Source organism: Salvelinus alpinus, chromosome 3, assembly GCF_045679555.1.
Source record: "Salvelinus alpinus chromosome 3, SLU_Salpinus.1, whole genome shotgun sequence".
In the NCBI taxonomy this organism is placed as follows: Eukaryota; Metazoa; Chordata; class Actinopteri; order Salmoniformes; family Salmonidae; genus Salvelinus; species Salvelinus alpinus.
The window spans coordinates 29,866,118-29,881,265 of record NC_092088.1 but is presented as its reverse complement, the minus strand read 5'-3'; the positions used below and the strand labels follow the sequence as shown (position 1 = coordinate 29,881,265).

The 15,148-nt window shown below is 41.1% G+C and overlaps 1 protein-coding gene across 2 annotated transcripts in view; it reads right to left on the bottom strand.

The window, feature by feature from the left end:
- Nucleotides 1-3,446: 3,446 nt before the first annotated feature.
- Nucleotides 3,447-15,148, bottom strand: part of ngfrb (nerve growth factor receptor b) — a 77,961-nt gene continuing 66,259 nt past the window's right edge. For both annotated transcript variants that reach the window (XM_071392482.1, XM_071392483.1), the window contains 2 exons: nt 12,143-12,309; nt 3,447-8,999 (listed from right to left, as the gene is read on the bottom strand). In XM_071392482.1, coding sequence (XP_071248583.1) covers nt 8,656-8,999; nt 12,143-12,309 — 511 coding nt within the window. In that variant the 3' untranslated portion in view covers nt 3,447-8,655. The remainder of the gene's footprint in view (nt 9,000-12,142; nt 12,310-15,148) is intronic.

Below are 15,148 nucleotides of genomic sequence, written 5' to 3'. Positions count from 1 at the left end.
GTTCTTGCCATATTATGTTCTTGGTCTTTTTCCAAATAGGGCTATCTTCTGCATACCACTCCTACCTTGTCACAACACAACTGATTGGCTCAAATGCATTAGAAGGAAATAAATTAACTGAAATGCATTCCCGGTGACTACCTCATGGAGCTGGTTGAGAGAATGCCAAGAGTGTGCAAAGGCCACTTTGAATAATCTCAAATATATAATTGATTTTGATTTGTTAAACACTTTTATGGTTACTACATGATTCCATATGAGTTATTTCATAGTTTGTATGTCTTCACTATTATTCTACAATGTAGAAAATAGTAAAAATAAAGAAAAACTCTTGAATGAGTAGGTGTGTCCAAACTTTTGACTGGTACTATATATACAGTGCGTACTCAGACCCCTTGACTTTTCAACATTTTGTTCCATTATTTTATTCTAAAATGGATTAAATCGTTTTCCCCCCCTGATAAATCAAAACAGAATACCCCATAATGAAAATGCAAATACAGGTTTTTAGAAATGTTTGTTAGTTTATAAAAAATTAATAAAATTAAATATCTAATTTACATAAGTACTCATTTACAGAAACCCTTTACTCAGTACTTTATTGATGTACCTTTGGCAGTGATTACAGCCTTGATTCTTCTTGGGTATGACGCTACAAGCTTGGCACACCTGTATTTGGGGAGTTTGTCCCATGCTTCTCTACAGATCCTCTCAAGCTCTGTCAAGTTGAATGGGAGTATCGCTGCACAGCTTTTTTCAGGTCTCTCCAGAGATGTTAGATCGGGTTCAAGTCCGGGCTCCGCCTGGGCCACTCAAGGACATTCAGAGACTTGTCCCAAAGCTACTCCTGCGTCGTCTTGGATGTTTGCTTAGGGCCGTTGTCCTGTTGGAAGGTGAACCTTCGCCCCAGTCTGAGGTCCTGTGTGCTCTGGAGCAGGTTTTCATCAAGGATCTCTGTGTATTTTGTTCCGTTCATCTGTCCCTCAATCCTAACTAGTCTCCCAGTCCCTGCCACAGAAAAACATCCCCACAGCATGATACTGCCACCACCATGCTTCAACGTAGGTATGGTGCAAGGTTTCCTCCAGATGTGATGCTTGGCATTCAGGCAAATGAGTTCAATCCCTGTTCTTGGAATCTTGTTTCTCATGGTCTGAGAGTCTTAGGTGCCCTTTGGCAAGCTCCAAGCGGGCTGTCATGTGCCTTTTACTGAAGAGTGGCTTCCATCTGGCCACTCTACCATAAAGGCCTGAGTGATGGAGTGCTGCAGAGATGGTTGTCCTTCTGGAAGGTTCTCCCATCTCCACAGAGGAACTCTGGAGCTCTGTCAGAGTGACCATCGGGTTCCTGGTCACCTCAATGACCAAGGCCCTTCTTCCCCGATTGCTCAGTTTGGCCGGGCGGCCAGCTCTAGGAAGAGTCTTGGTGGTTCCAATCTTCTTCCATTTAAGAATGATGGAGGCCACTATTTTCTTGGGGACCTTCAATGGTGCAGAAAGTTTTTCCTACCCTTCCCCAGATCTGTGCCTCGACACAATCCTGTCTCGGAGCTCCACGGATAATTATATCCAAAAGTATGCAAAGCTGTCGTCAAGGCAAAGGGTGGCTACTTTGAAGAATCTCAAATATAAATATATTTGGATTTGTTTACCACTTTTTTGGTTACTACATATGTTATTTCATAGTTTTAATGTCTTCACTATTATTCTACAGTGTAGAAAATAGTAAAAATAAAGAAAAACCCTGGAATGAGTATGTGTGTCCAAACTTTTGACTGGTACAGTATATATATATATATATATTTTTTTTTTTAACAAAATAAATATATTGGGTATCGGAAATGATGCAGACAATTACATTGATGGAAGGCACAGTCTATCTGCAGTATTAAAGCTGATCTACCCCCTAAAAGTTCTGGTTTCACTTTAAAAATACATTTATTGACTGCCAAAGCAAATGCATTAATAGCTCCTCTACACCATAGTCTGTCTTCTATAATGGTAGAACATCATTGACAGTTTAACAGAAGAATTATAGTTCTGGTAGTTGCTGTTAAGAGTGTACAGTATGTGACAGGGAATTGTCAGATAGTTCACATTGAATTGAATTGTTATACATATGCTGATGAAAAACGTTATTTATTCCATTAACAATGCTTACATTGTTTGTAACTGCTATAAGAACTATATAACACATGGGACAATAGTTCCTGACAGAATGTCAACAGTCATGATATCTACTTCATATCTAATATTAAGTGGCACAACTCTGTTGTGAAGGTGAAACGGTGAAATGTTCAAGCATGTGTCATTTTACGCTTCATTACCGAGCTATGTCACTCGCCAACTTGAGGTTAGTTGTTTTGACAAGCTATATGCCATTGTTATGATAGCATTATGTTACCATCGTGACAGCAACCCCCATGTCAAAGGTCAACAATAACTCATACAGCAGCCATACCACTCTGTCTGCATGCATCCCACTGATGGTTTGCCTCTGAAGCTATGCAAGGCTTGGTCGACCCTTGCACAGGAGACCAGATGCTGCTGGAAGTGGTGTTGGAGGGCTAATAGGGGACACTCTTCCCTCTGGTCTAAGGATACCCTATGCCCCAGGGCAGTAGTGATTGAAGCCACTGCCCTATGTAGGGGTTGCTGTGTTTCAAATTGGACATTAAACGATTGTGAACATATTTATGGTCAGGTTATGGTCAATTGACACAGGCCTCAACATCATGTGGTCTCACGGTAGCATGAGTTGCAATGCATGTTTTTTTCACACAGCAAATGACCTATGGTTGACGCTTCCCCAGCATGTTGATGTGAATGCGTTCTCAACCAACTTAGCTGGTGTTAGGGATTTCAGTATTTTACAACTTGATGCTTCTTCACCCTAAAAGTTGTCAGAAACTGTAATCCATGGTTAAGTTTTCTTTAATAAACAGCCACTAAAAACTTCAGCTAACTAAACAACCATGCAATGTTTTTTTTTAAATGGTCAAATGATTTTTAACTAAGGTCAAACTAATTTCAGTTGATTTGGCCATAACATTTAGAAAATTACACAAAGTTTCCTTTACACTCATTGTGAGGCAGCCAATCAGGAGGAACAAGTAATAAATAACTCTTCCTCACCTCCTTCCTCCTCCTCTCTGTGTGTTCTTTATGTTTGAAGCCCCCAGTAATCAATCTGTCTCATTTGGCTCGAGTTACATGTCAGAAGGACGTTGGAGTGGCTCTGCGGGAAAATTTCCAGTCCTGCAGTCTAAGGAGATAATGTGTGTGAATCCATGGAAGTTACACAAGCTAGCCACATTGTTAATGGGGTAGTGTGTGTGCATGAGTTTGTGTGTGAATGTGTGTGTGTGTGTGAGAGTGAGAGCGATAGAGACACAATAATTACTTTTATGACCATATTTGAAATCATTGCTTTTTGACAAGACCATATTATGTTGATTTAAGGAGTTTATTATTCTGTGGATTGTACTGTTTATATAGCAAATTCACATTTGTATAATACAGTGTACATATTAGTAAATACAAGGAACATTCAGTATTTCTCACTTCTGTACATCTTGGCGCATTAAGAATCAGTCTTGTTTCACTATGGACCACATCATCAGGGCTTGGTGATACGTCTCCATCAATTTCCATTGTCCTCCATATATTTTCAACAATCCCTTCACTGTCAAACTCCCCCTCTTCCTCTGACCAAACAGTATGCTGCCAAGTGCGAGGTTAAGTTGAATATAAAGCCTTCATTGGTATTTTATTGTACTTACTAGGTGTGCTGCTTCACAACTATACAAAACGTATGGCCTGCAACTGTCCTCTCTTAAAAATAAAGAAATTAAGTGAATACTGTTTAGGGGGAAACAATTCTGTCCTCGGTTCAGTTTTCATATCATATTAGCACATTCCTCGTCAGTGTCTGTAGGGGAAACCAACTTTGTTGTTACAGTCATGGCTATACACTGGGTGTACAAAACATTAGACACCAGACTCCACCTTGTCTGACATATGTTCTACACACACAACCCGGCCCGTCTCCTGAGAACCACTGCAGTGAGAGAGAGAGTACAAATATGTCAGGAAATCTCATAGACAGAGTTTAATTGGAGTTGAATAGCTTTTACATTGTAGTGTTGCATTCAAGGTAACAGTCCATTTAAGTTCATCCCTTACCTAACCTACTTGTACACATTCAGTATATACACTGAGAATACAAAACATAAAAAATACCTGCTCTTCCCATGACATTGACTGACCAGGTGAATCCAGGTGAAAGCTATGATCCCTTATTGATGTCACTTGTTATCAGTGTAGATGGAGGGGAGGAGTGAGGTAAAAGAAGGGTTTTTAAGCCTCGAGACAATTGAGACATGGATTGTGTAGGTGTGCCATTCAGTGGGTGAATGGGCAAGACAAAAGATTTAAGTGTCTTTGACAGGGGTATGGTAGTAGGTGCCAGGCGGACCAGTTTGAGTGTGTCAAGAACTGCAACGCGGCTGGGGTTTTCACGTTCAACAGTTTCCCGTGTGTATCAAGAATGGTCCACCACCCAAAGGACATCCAGCCAACTTGACAACTGTGGGAATCATTGAGAGTCAACATTGGCCAGCATCCCTGTGGAACGCTTTCGACACCTTGTAGAGTCCATACCCTCATGAATTGTGGCTGTTCTGAGGGCAAAGGGGGGTGCAACTCAATATTAGGAAGGTTTTCCTAATGTTCTGTTCACTCAGTATGTGTATATATATATATATACACACACTATACAGGGATATACCACATTTAGCCCCAGCAGGTATTTACCATGCAATACCGTTGATCTAGACATCTGGGGTTGGTTTCCTAAACAAATAATTAAGCCTAGTCCTGGACTAAAAAGTATCAACAGAGAATCTTCTTTGAAATAGCTTTGTAGTTCAGGACTAGGCTTAATTTGTGTCCTACTGACTGTGGCTAAGGCACACAGTGAAACCATTTTGGCCAAATATTCTATTTCTTTAGAGTCAGGTCATTGAGGTAAAGTGGGATTGAGTCACTGCCAACAGACTCTAGAGACTGCATCTGAGTCAGAAGTCCTGTCGACCCACGATATTTTACGGTAAGCCTTGAGGGCTCAAAAACACAAACTTCAAATGAACACTTATAAAAAAAAAATACATACAAAACAAACACAACATCATCATCAGGGACCTGAAACATTTCCCAGGCACTTATGATGTTGAATACATACGGTATTCTACAATCTAACCTATAATAGCGTTTATTACTGCTAGTAACACATAAAAACCCTTGAGAATACATTTGTTCATAATTAAGCCACTGAACTAAGATCAGTTAACTATTGGTGAAACGTTCTGTACAGTACTTACAATAGGCACGTGTACCTATAGACTCAGGCCAGACTCTTGCAGTAGCAAGCTAAACCAGACGTGGATCAACTCTGTGACATAAACTGGTTATAATACAGCAAAGCATTAATATTGTCTTCGCTCTCTTTGAACCTACCTATATGTCAGTAATGCCAGAATTGAACAGGACAGTCCTAACAGATCTCTTTGCATTAAATGACGGACAGAAAGCAAGCGACCACTGTTACTTCCTCGGAACTCCTGTCATTCAACCCCACTCCCCCCCCGCCCAAAAAAAGTTTCCCAATGTGAAATTGATTTTTTGTTGTTGAAAAAATCAAGTTGACAATGAGAATAAATGGGGATACGTTTCACTTTAGGCTGTATTATGCTGCAATTATATTTGTTTATAAGCATGCATTGGCATTTTAATCCTCAAATAAGCTAAAAAATATGACCCCCACAAAGCACAAAATAAATAAGGGAACATCCCCCTCAGTTCTTAATTCATAGCTGCCTGTAATGGTTATGCATGCCTATGACACATTTTGAAGCATTTACGAAGGCTTTATGAATGCACCGATTGCACCGATGTGCTAACATTTTACCTTGAGCTAACACGTATAGTGCTTTATTACTTGTTATAAGCATACTATGAGGCTTATAATATGTAGGTACTATGGCATGACAATAAGACATTATAAGTGGGTCATAAATGCCTATAACAATTTTTACAATGCATTATAACCACGTCTTAATGCATTATACCCGGCAGCTTTAAGTAACTTGTTACCAAAACGTCTAATTGGAATGCTTCTTTTCATCTTTTCAACTCTCAGTGGTTGGAATTCCTCCCGTATTGCTCGTCTCCAATCTCTAATGACTAGCCTTTCATTCGAAGGTTGTTGTCGTGAACAATGGGGAAACTAGAAACCCCCTGTTTTTCCTCTGATCTGCGTCCATCCCTATTCTTCCGTCTGAAGGATTGTCAGTCACAATGGCCACCAGGTCGTCTTTTTTGGCAGTCACCTACTAGATATCATATGAATATGGTCCCCCGCTACTTTAGACATTTAAACACTTTTCCAGGCAATGTGAGATCTGATCCTCCCGAGCAGCGCGACTGCATAGAAAGACAACCTGGAATGCCACTGATACCATTGCCTGAGTAAGTTCTACAAAGGGCCTTTCCTGAAACACTAGCTAGTGTTGAATCCCTCGACAAGGCCTCTAACCTCCCTCAACCTATACACAACTAATCCAGGTTGTCTGAGCTTTGATTGGGAAAAGGAAACAACGTTAGACAAACATCCAGCTAATCACCAAGTCACACAAAAGACCCTGAGAAACTAAACAGAAACAGATAACCCTGGATTATTTGTATATCTTAGCCGGAATAATGGCTAGTTGTTCAGTCGTAAGTTATTTTATGTACAGTACTTGTATGTGTATTTTGAATATGATGTGTATCGGTTATATGACTCGCTAGATTGTACATGCTGTTCCTCTTGCTAATAAAGCCGTGGATGACCTCACGGGAAAGGATTACATGATTTATACAGATTCCAAGCAAGATGTTTTGAAAGACAGTTGTGGTGTAAGCGACTGCAATCTCTTTCATTGACCGAACAAGTTGGCCTACGTCCATCATAAGTCCACCTACGTCCAATAAGGTGTCCTGCGTGTGGTCCCTGAAAGGGTGTATGTTCCATGTCCAATGGCCTTGGTCCTGTTGTCCCTGATCATTGACACAACACTTGATTGACACAGCACTTGAGTGAACAGTAGGCTTTTTTCTCTTATACAGTATGTGTATGCATACATGTGTGTGGATACTGGCATGCATGCATGCATTTGTGTGTTTGTGTACGTGTGCATGTTTGTGTGTGTAGATATACATGTATGTTTGTATGTGTGTCTGTGTGCGCGTGTGTGTGTGTGCGCGTGTGTGTGCATTCATGGATGCTTGTGTGTGTAGATAGGCCTATATGTGTGAGTGAGTTTTCAATTCCTAGTCCTTTCCTATCTAGGTCAGAGTATAGGCCTAGTGTGAGAGCCCCAGTGTTATGCAGATGATCCTGGCCAGATAGAAGCTGGAGTCAGGTTGCCTGCTCCACAGACTACCATGTTAGCCAGCACAGGTCAGCCAGTCCACTGCTGACTTTGTTCCAGTATATATATTGATACTGGGAACTGTTCCTATGTCAGGTCTAAAGAAATAATAATAATTCATACGATAACTTAAGTTTGAAAGGGGATATTTCTCATTAATATTTCATTCTACAAAGTACTATGGAGGAAACGGCTCAAATCATTGAGCTTCTCCATATCAAGGTGTTGAAAATAATAGAGGCGATGATGCAGGGTGATATGGCAATAGCTTTTTTCACATAAGAATTGGTTTGGGTTTAGTGCTTGCCTAACCTTTTGTAGTCTAGCTCGTTATATCTTTCCAGTCCTTGATCTCTGCTGGAAATTACCACCATTCAGCTGTGACCGACAGTCATTGATTGACTAGCAAATGGTCACAAATAATGGAATATTTCGCCAATAAATGACAAACAATTGAATGTCCAGATGTTATAATAGGTATAGGTAGGGTTGATAAGCTAGACTTTGGTGGTACAGAACAACAAAAATGAAATGAAGGAAGAATAGTAGCTTACTGTACGTGTTGAATGCCAAGTGATGTTCATGCAAGTGAGGAATGGAATAAAATAATTATTTCAGTCAAACGAGAAGCACAGAAAATGAAAATGAAGCGCAATCCCCAGAGTTGTGTAGACCTTTGCTAATTCAGGGTTAGTGAGAGAGCAGCGCAAAATGGTGCCTGACTGTTTTGGGCACACTGCAGACACAGTTGAACATCCAGTAGTATGGTTACAAGGCCACAGTTGACCATAATGGGTTTGTGTGTCTTGAAAGTGCACTAGCCACAGAGTTTGACATAGGTTCACAAGCGGAATGGGAAGCAATAGGTTTCACACGACGCAGCACGGTTATGAAGGACCATGAAGGCGGTAAGGGATGCAGTGGCTGCCGAAGTCTCGCAGAAATGTTCGATTTAGGTCTGGGCTGAGTCTTGGCGGATTGATAGCAGTAGTTTTGGCATCAGGTGTGGATGATCAGACTTTGGTTTGACTTTGGTTTTGACATTGGTGTAATTGCTCAGATGGTTGGTGTAGTCGGTTAAATAGTCACAGTATGGATGGACTGTGGCGGGGGGGCAGGAGGAGTGAGTTTGGCTATGATGTTGCAGTGAGATTTTCGTAGTATTGGCGGTAATGGTTAAATGGTCACACCGCAGACGTGGCAGTGGGTTTGACGGTGTTGGGGCTGAGCACAAGGCTCTGTGCGATGTCTTCGCGGTTGATCTTGCACAGCGCTGTGCAGAGCGTGTCCAGGCTGGCGCAATCCTGGCTCGCCCAATCAGACAGCAGTGCACGGACTGGATGTTCCTGCTGCCGGAATGTGGCGATGCGCTCTTCCTGGTATCCCAGCAGCCCTGCCAGGCTGCACCAATCTCTGTCCTCCGTGTGGTTGTAGCCCTCCCCTTCTCCGCCCCTGTAGAGGAGTTTCTCGACCTCTTCTCGCGTGTGGAGGGGAAGGAGCAGACAAGGCTCCTCATCCACAGTGACCACTGCAGGGAGAAAGACGTTACATGAGCGTTAGTCTGAGGTTACATTTACGTTCATATCTGTTGAAGTAATGTTTAATAACACTGGTCAGTGAGGTCCAAATCCTTACTCGGGATCTGTGTGGACTTTTTTGTCAATCATACATTAATGTCAATCGGTCATCATTACATCATAGCTTTGACTTTGAATTTGGCTTTGTTGCCAGATGGAATCACTAAACAGAAATGCACATCAGCCAATAATATTGATTGACTACACTTATAGACAGTATATTGTAGTACTTTGTTCAGGCCAGCTGGAGTGCTCTTTCCTGACTGACCATGTCCTCTGCTACAGTTGCGTATAGCTCTTTGGAACTAGTTCTAGTTCTCTGAAGGTTTTCTAAGGAACCTGTAATCTCAGAGAATCACGCGACTCCACAGACAAACCAGCCATCAGGTCTAGTCACAGCCAAGTGTGTGTTTTGAAAGGTCTACATTCTTCCAAACTGGTTCTTCAGGGCTTGACTCCAAACCGCCAGGAGCGCATGCCGCTGGTGAACTAACTGTGGCCCCTAACAGAGGTGTGTTATTATTGTTGTTGATTTGCTACAGTAGGTTTGAGAGGTTGTGTTCAAAGTGGAGCTTACGAGGCCACCAGATGCCACTCTCCCCCAAGGGAAATTCCTATCCTCTTGTCTTGCTGAGTGAAGGCCCTCAGGGTGTTAACAAACATAGCATCTAGAAAAGCTATTCCGTACCAGCTTACTGTCCATCAAACCTATCTGTGGTAGTGTTCTGTTGAGTGGTTTCACGGTTCAACCTAAATAGCTTAATTATGTACTTTGCTCCATTTCGAAAAACTGCAAAACTGCCCTCAAAGTGCAAGCAGCCATCAAATAGTACCTCTATGGAGTTGCTTTGTTGTGTGGCACATGGTATAATTGACCTGAATGCTGACTTAAATGTGAATTCATGAATGGACATTTTTTATTATATTTTTTGGGGGAGCTTGTCTAGGTGTCCTATTGTGGATGTTGTACATTCATCTATATTTTGCGGTACAGTACATTAGGTGTCGGGTGCACAGACTTGTAGTAAAGTTCCCGTCTGTACCTGTCTGTCCCTGGGTTGACTTGTCTCTACATACAGGTTTGTGTGTTAAAGTATGTGTGTATGTGCATACTGTATGCGGCGCGTGAGCTTCAAGTAAGGGGAAGCTAAAAAAAGTCTACAAAAAAAAATTATCCTTTATGGTAAAGTATTGCATGCATCTATTATGGCTAGCCCACTATTCCTAATGTGAGGAGTAGATTGGATAGTCATAAGGCAAAAAATACCAGAGCTCAGACCCAGCTAGAAGAGATATTTAAGGAGGAGAAAAAAATGTGTCTTTTATAAACACATTTCGTGCAATTCTACGACACTTTACTCTCCATGACTGGAGACAATAGCAGAATATTTAATACAACAAAAATGACAGGGTAGGCTACTCTGCTGACAAACTGAGCTAAATAAAAACAACCTTGTCTCGAATACAACCATCTAATTAAGGCCTATGAAAATGCGGAGACACATATTGTAGGCTATGACGTCCCAGACCTGTTGTTTTTCAACTCTTGATGATCGGCTATGAAAAGCCAACTGAAAATTATTCATGATTATTATTTGACCATGCTTGTCACTTATGAACATTTTTGAACATCTTGGCATAGTTCTGTTATAATCTCCACCCGGCACAGCCAGAAGAGGACTGGCCACCCCTCATAGCCTGGTTCCTCTCTAGGTTTCTTCCTAGGTTTTGGCCTTTCTAGGGAGTTTTTCCTAGCCACCGTGCTTCTACACCTGCATTACTAGCTGTTTGGGGTTTTAGGCTGGGTGTCTGTACAGCACTTCGAGATATTAGCTGATGTACGAAGGGCTATATAAAATAAAATTGATTGATTGATTGATGACGTCCATCTAGCCTGGAGGAGGAAAATGTTATCCTTAGAAAACTTTCCTGGAGCACGGACTCACCCAATGATAAAGACAGTGAATGTGCGCACTCACCGGGGTTATGGCCGATGCTCTCTGCTATAGTACCAATTAGCCCAACGGCCGGCAGATGGCGATATTGAGTCGTTTCATCTTACCGTCCAAAGGGAATATATACAGCCGGCTATACAATCGTATCCCCCGTGGACCGGTTCGTAAATAAAACATTCCCTAATCAGGCTGCAAAATCATCCATTTCCTCCCTAACTCTATTTATTCGCAAGAAGGCAGAAAGAAAACTGGAAAAATATGCATACTCTCTCCATTTTCCACCGCCATGCTAGAGTAGCTAAAGCTAGTCCCGGATGTTGCGTATTGTGTTCAGCCAATCAGGTTGCAGCAGTCTTTTATTTTGAACCAATTAGACCCTGGGTGAAAAAACAGACTGCAGCAACCTGATTGGCTGAACACAATACGCAACATCCTGGATTAGCATGGTGGTGGAAAATGGTTTTTCATAAAGAAAGTATGTATTTTTTCCAATTTTTCTGCCTTCTCGAGATTAAATAGAGTTAAGGAGGAAATTGGCGCCTTTGCAGCCTTCAATGGAGAATGTTTTATGTACCCACTGGTCCACGGGGGACACAAGTGTGTAGCGGCTAAGTAAGACAGTAAAATGAAATTACTCAATATCGGCATATGCCCGCCATTGGGCTAAGTGCTGTTTGCTCAATAGCCTATTTGGAGTTGACAATTTTGATAGCTTAACTAAAGACAGGTTAGAGTTTTTCTTTTGTCTCCTCTGTTTTTCCAACGATTGTATTTAGAAATATTGAGATATGCCTAGGCCTATTTGAGATGCTTTTCACTGACAGCCGCAAATCAACAATCAGCTATTTGACATGCTGCGCGCTGCCAAAATTGCACGTTTCCCGACTGTAGGTTATGCCCTGGCCTTGTGATTGAAAACAATCCACGCTTTAAAAAAGGAGAAGCTAATGTTTTGAAGGATTTAATAAATTTTTGTATAGACAGTGGTAATTATATAATTTTGGCAAGTTTAATTCAATTTACTTCAGAGAAAGCTTAGCTTTGCTTATTGGACGCGCCACCTATGTGTGTGTGTGTGTGTGTGCGTGCTCATGCATCTGTGCTCGCCTGTGTGTGAGTGTATCTCTGTGCAGGCCTACCTGTCTGTGCCTGAGTCTGCCCCTGGCCTTGCTGCTCCTGTAGGCTTTGGCTATCCACCGATATGCCACTGTCGCTGTGCAGCTTCTCCCCCTCGGGCGATGGAGTCTGGTTCTGATTTGCTGTGCAGTTGTTGGCGCCCTGCTTGTTCTGCTTACAGCTGTTCCACCTGGACAGAGATATAAAAAAAAAAAATACTCATTATATAAAAATGGATTAATAAATGACTTAAATGGACTTGGCGCTGATGAAGGTCAGGGCCCGTATTTATAAAGCGTATCAAAGTATATGTACTATATCAGCACTCCTACTCTGACGCGCTTTATGAATACCAGCCATGACCCTTGCAGCGTCACAGAGCCGAAGGTCTAACGACTGAAACGTTAGTTAAAAAACGTTCGTTAAATTCAAGAATACCAGTGTTCAGTTTTCTTCTATGGTGTTGTATAGTTTGGTTTATTAAGATACCCATTGGTACATCAGGACTAATCTTACAACTAAGCAATAGTTATAACACTTTTTACAAAAGTAATAGTGGGTTATTTTAAAACATGCAGAGGAAATTTGGAGAGCCAAGAGCGACTCTATTGGGTTAAATGACTAATTGATCATGATAATCCCACCCACCATTAGTGCCCGCCTGAAGACACGCTCACCCCATCCCCATCACTATCAATTAACAACATACATGAACAGGTAAATGTTGAATCCTTTGGCAGAGGATAGAACCCCAGCCCAATGTTCTCTTGCTGGCACTAACTCTCAATAGTCACTTCATATTCTACAGTCCACTGCCATCCCCACATGCTCCCTTAGCTATGGAACGTCTTTTGGGTCTTTGCGTGTCAAAAAAGATACACGTCAAATAACACAATTCTATTATAGAATGTTGTGTGCTGAATTTGCATGTGCAATCCAAGTGCCACCACTACTATCAGTAGCACTGTCAAAGCTGTACAAGAAAGTTTGCAAACAAGCACACACTGGCCACGAACGATGTGTTTATAATACCACGTTGTTAATAAGGCATTATTTGTTTGACCGCTACTTCTGGGGTAACTAGCTAGTTTTAGCTTGGTACCTGAAAACAATGACCAGTAGAAACTGAAGTCATTTTCATTATTCTTAGCAATGATTTAGCAATCCTAGTGAGTAAGTATTAACTAGATAGCCACTTGTTGTTTGCCTATTGAAATTGAACTTCAGTTCATGAAAATAAATAGCTAGCCAACTACTTAACCCTGTTGCCCAAAAGCTAACGTTATATGCTGCCAACTACCTTCATCTCGCTAGTGAAGCTCGACCGGACCGGGTTATGTGTTGTGAAGTTAGCCACAATAAGGATTAGGCACAGTAGTGGAATTTGCGGTTTGCCTTCAAAATAAAGGTCCCTATTTACATTTACATTTAAGTCATTTAGCAGACGCTCTTATCCAGAGCGACTTACAAGTTGGTGCATTCACCTTATGATATCCAGTGGAACAACCACTTACAATAGTGCATCTAACTCTTTTAAGGGGGGGGGGGGGGGGGTTAGAAGGATTACTTTATCCTATCCTAGGTATTCCTTAAAGAGGTGGTGTTTCAGGTGTTTCCGGAAGGTGGTGATTGACTCCGCTGACCTGGCGTCGTGGGGGAGTTTGTTCCACCATTTGAAAGGTATGCAGAAGGTTACAATTAGTGGATCATGCCATATTTATACTAGATAATGTTAAACAAGGTTGGAATGTGAAGCAATGAAATGGGGTATCAGTCTACTCGGTGACACCCACAGAACACAACTGTGAAGAGTTTACGCAAATATTAGCGTTGTAGCTCTTATCGCCGAACTGTGACTGTGTGAAATCACCTCCCTAGTCAGCCTATTGTGTGTATTGACGTTCATATTACACTGTACAGCTTTACCTAAGGATTGGGGATCAATGAAATGGGGTATCAGTCTACTCAGTGACACACAGAGAACATTGGCTCTACAGTGAAATAAGTATGCCCCCAATGCAATTCTAAAGTCTAATTACATCCAGTGTGATTTCAAAGATTTTTGTCAAATTAACAAATTATTGTCTTTTGTTGATTTTATATGACAACATTCCAAACTCGTTTATTATGATCTATTCAATTATGGCAAAATTCTTTTTGTTTTTATTTGCATCACTGTCAATGGCATACTTTTATTTTGAAGGCTAACCGCAAAGTCTAATGTTGTGGCTACTCCTTATTGTGGCTAGCTACACATAGATGGGTCCGACCACCATTGATCAAATAAGAACTGTCTTATAAATTATGGTTATTTTAGATGATGATACCTAGCTATATAATTATCTTGCTAACTATAGCTTCTGAAACAGATTATGTCGTTTTGCTATGTTTTTGGGGAAGAACATTGTTTGCATCCATCATCCATTTTTTTTCTTTATATCCAGCACTATAGCATACATATCGATGAATCGTTGTGACATATGAAATACGAGTGATAGTGTAATCAATGTGTAATAACTACGTAAAAAAATTATGAACGCGTGAAATTATTATGTGACGTGCAGTCCTATTCAGGTCCTGATTGGTCAATAAGCTTATTTGACACGTCAAATACTGTTATTTGATGTGTATCTTTTTTGACACGCAAAGACCCAAACGGCGTTCCATACTATGCACCCTTATTTGATTAAACTACATTCAATCTAATCCTGTCATCTTCCATACCAATGTGTCTCCTGTTAGTCAACACCTGTCAGTTACTTCAACACAACATTCATCCTAGACTCAACAAGCTTTGAAGTGGATCAAAAACATTTTTTTTGTTGCTGGCACTTCAGACCCCCATTCGAACATAATTTCTGTCTGCTATTTTAACCAGGTCTGTCTTGCCAACAAGATTTAATCTCAATAGCCACATTTCGATCCACAGTTTATATGTGAGTAAAGTCATACGTACAAACAAAAAAATCTCAACAGCTGTAATGTTGGGCTCCTGAGTGGCGCAGTGGTCTAAGGCACTGCATCTCAGT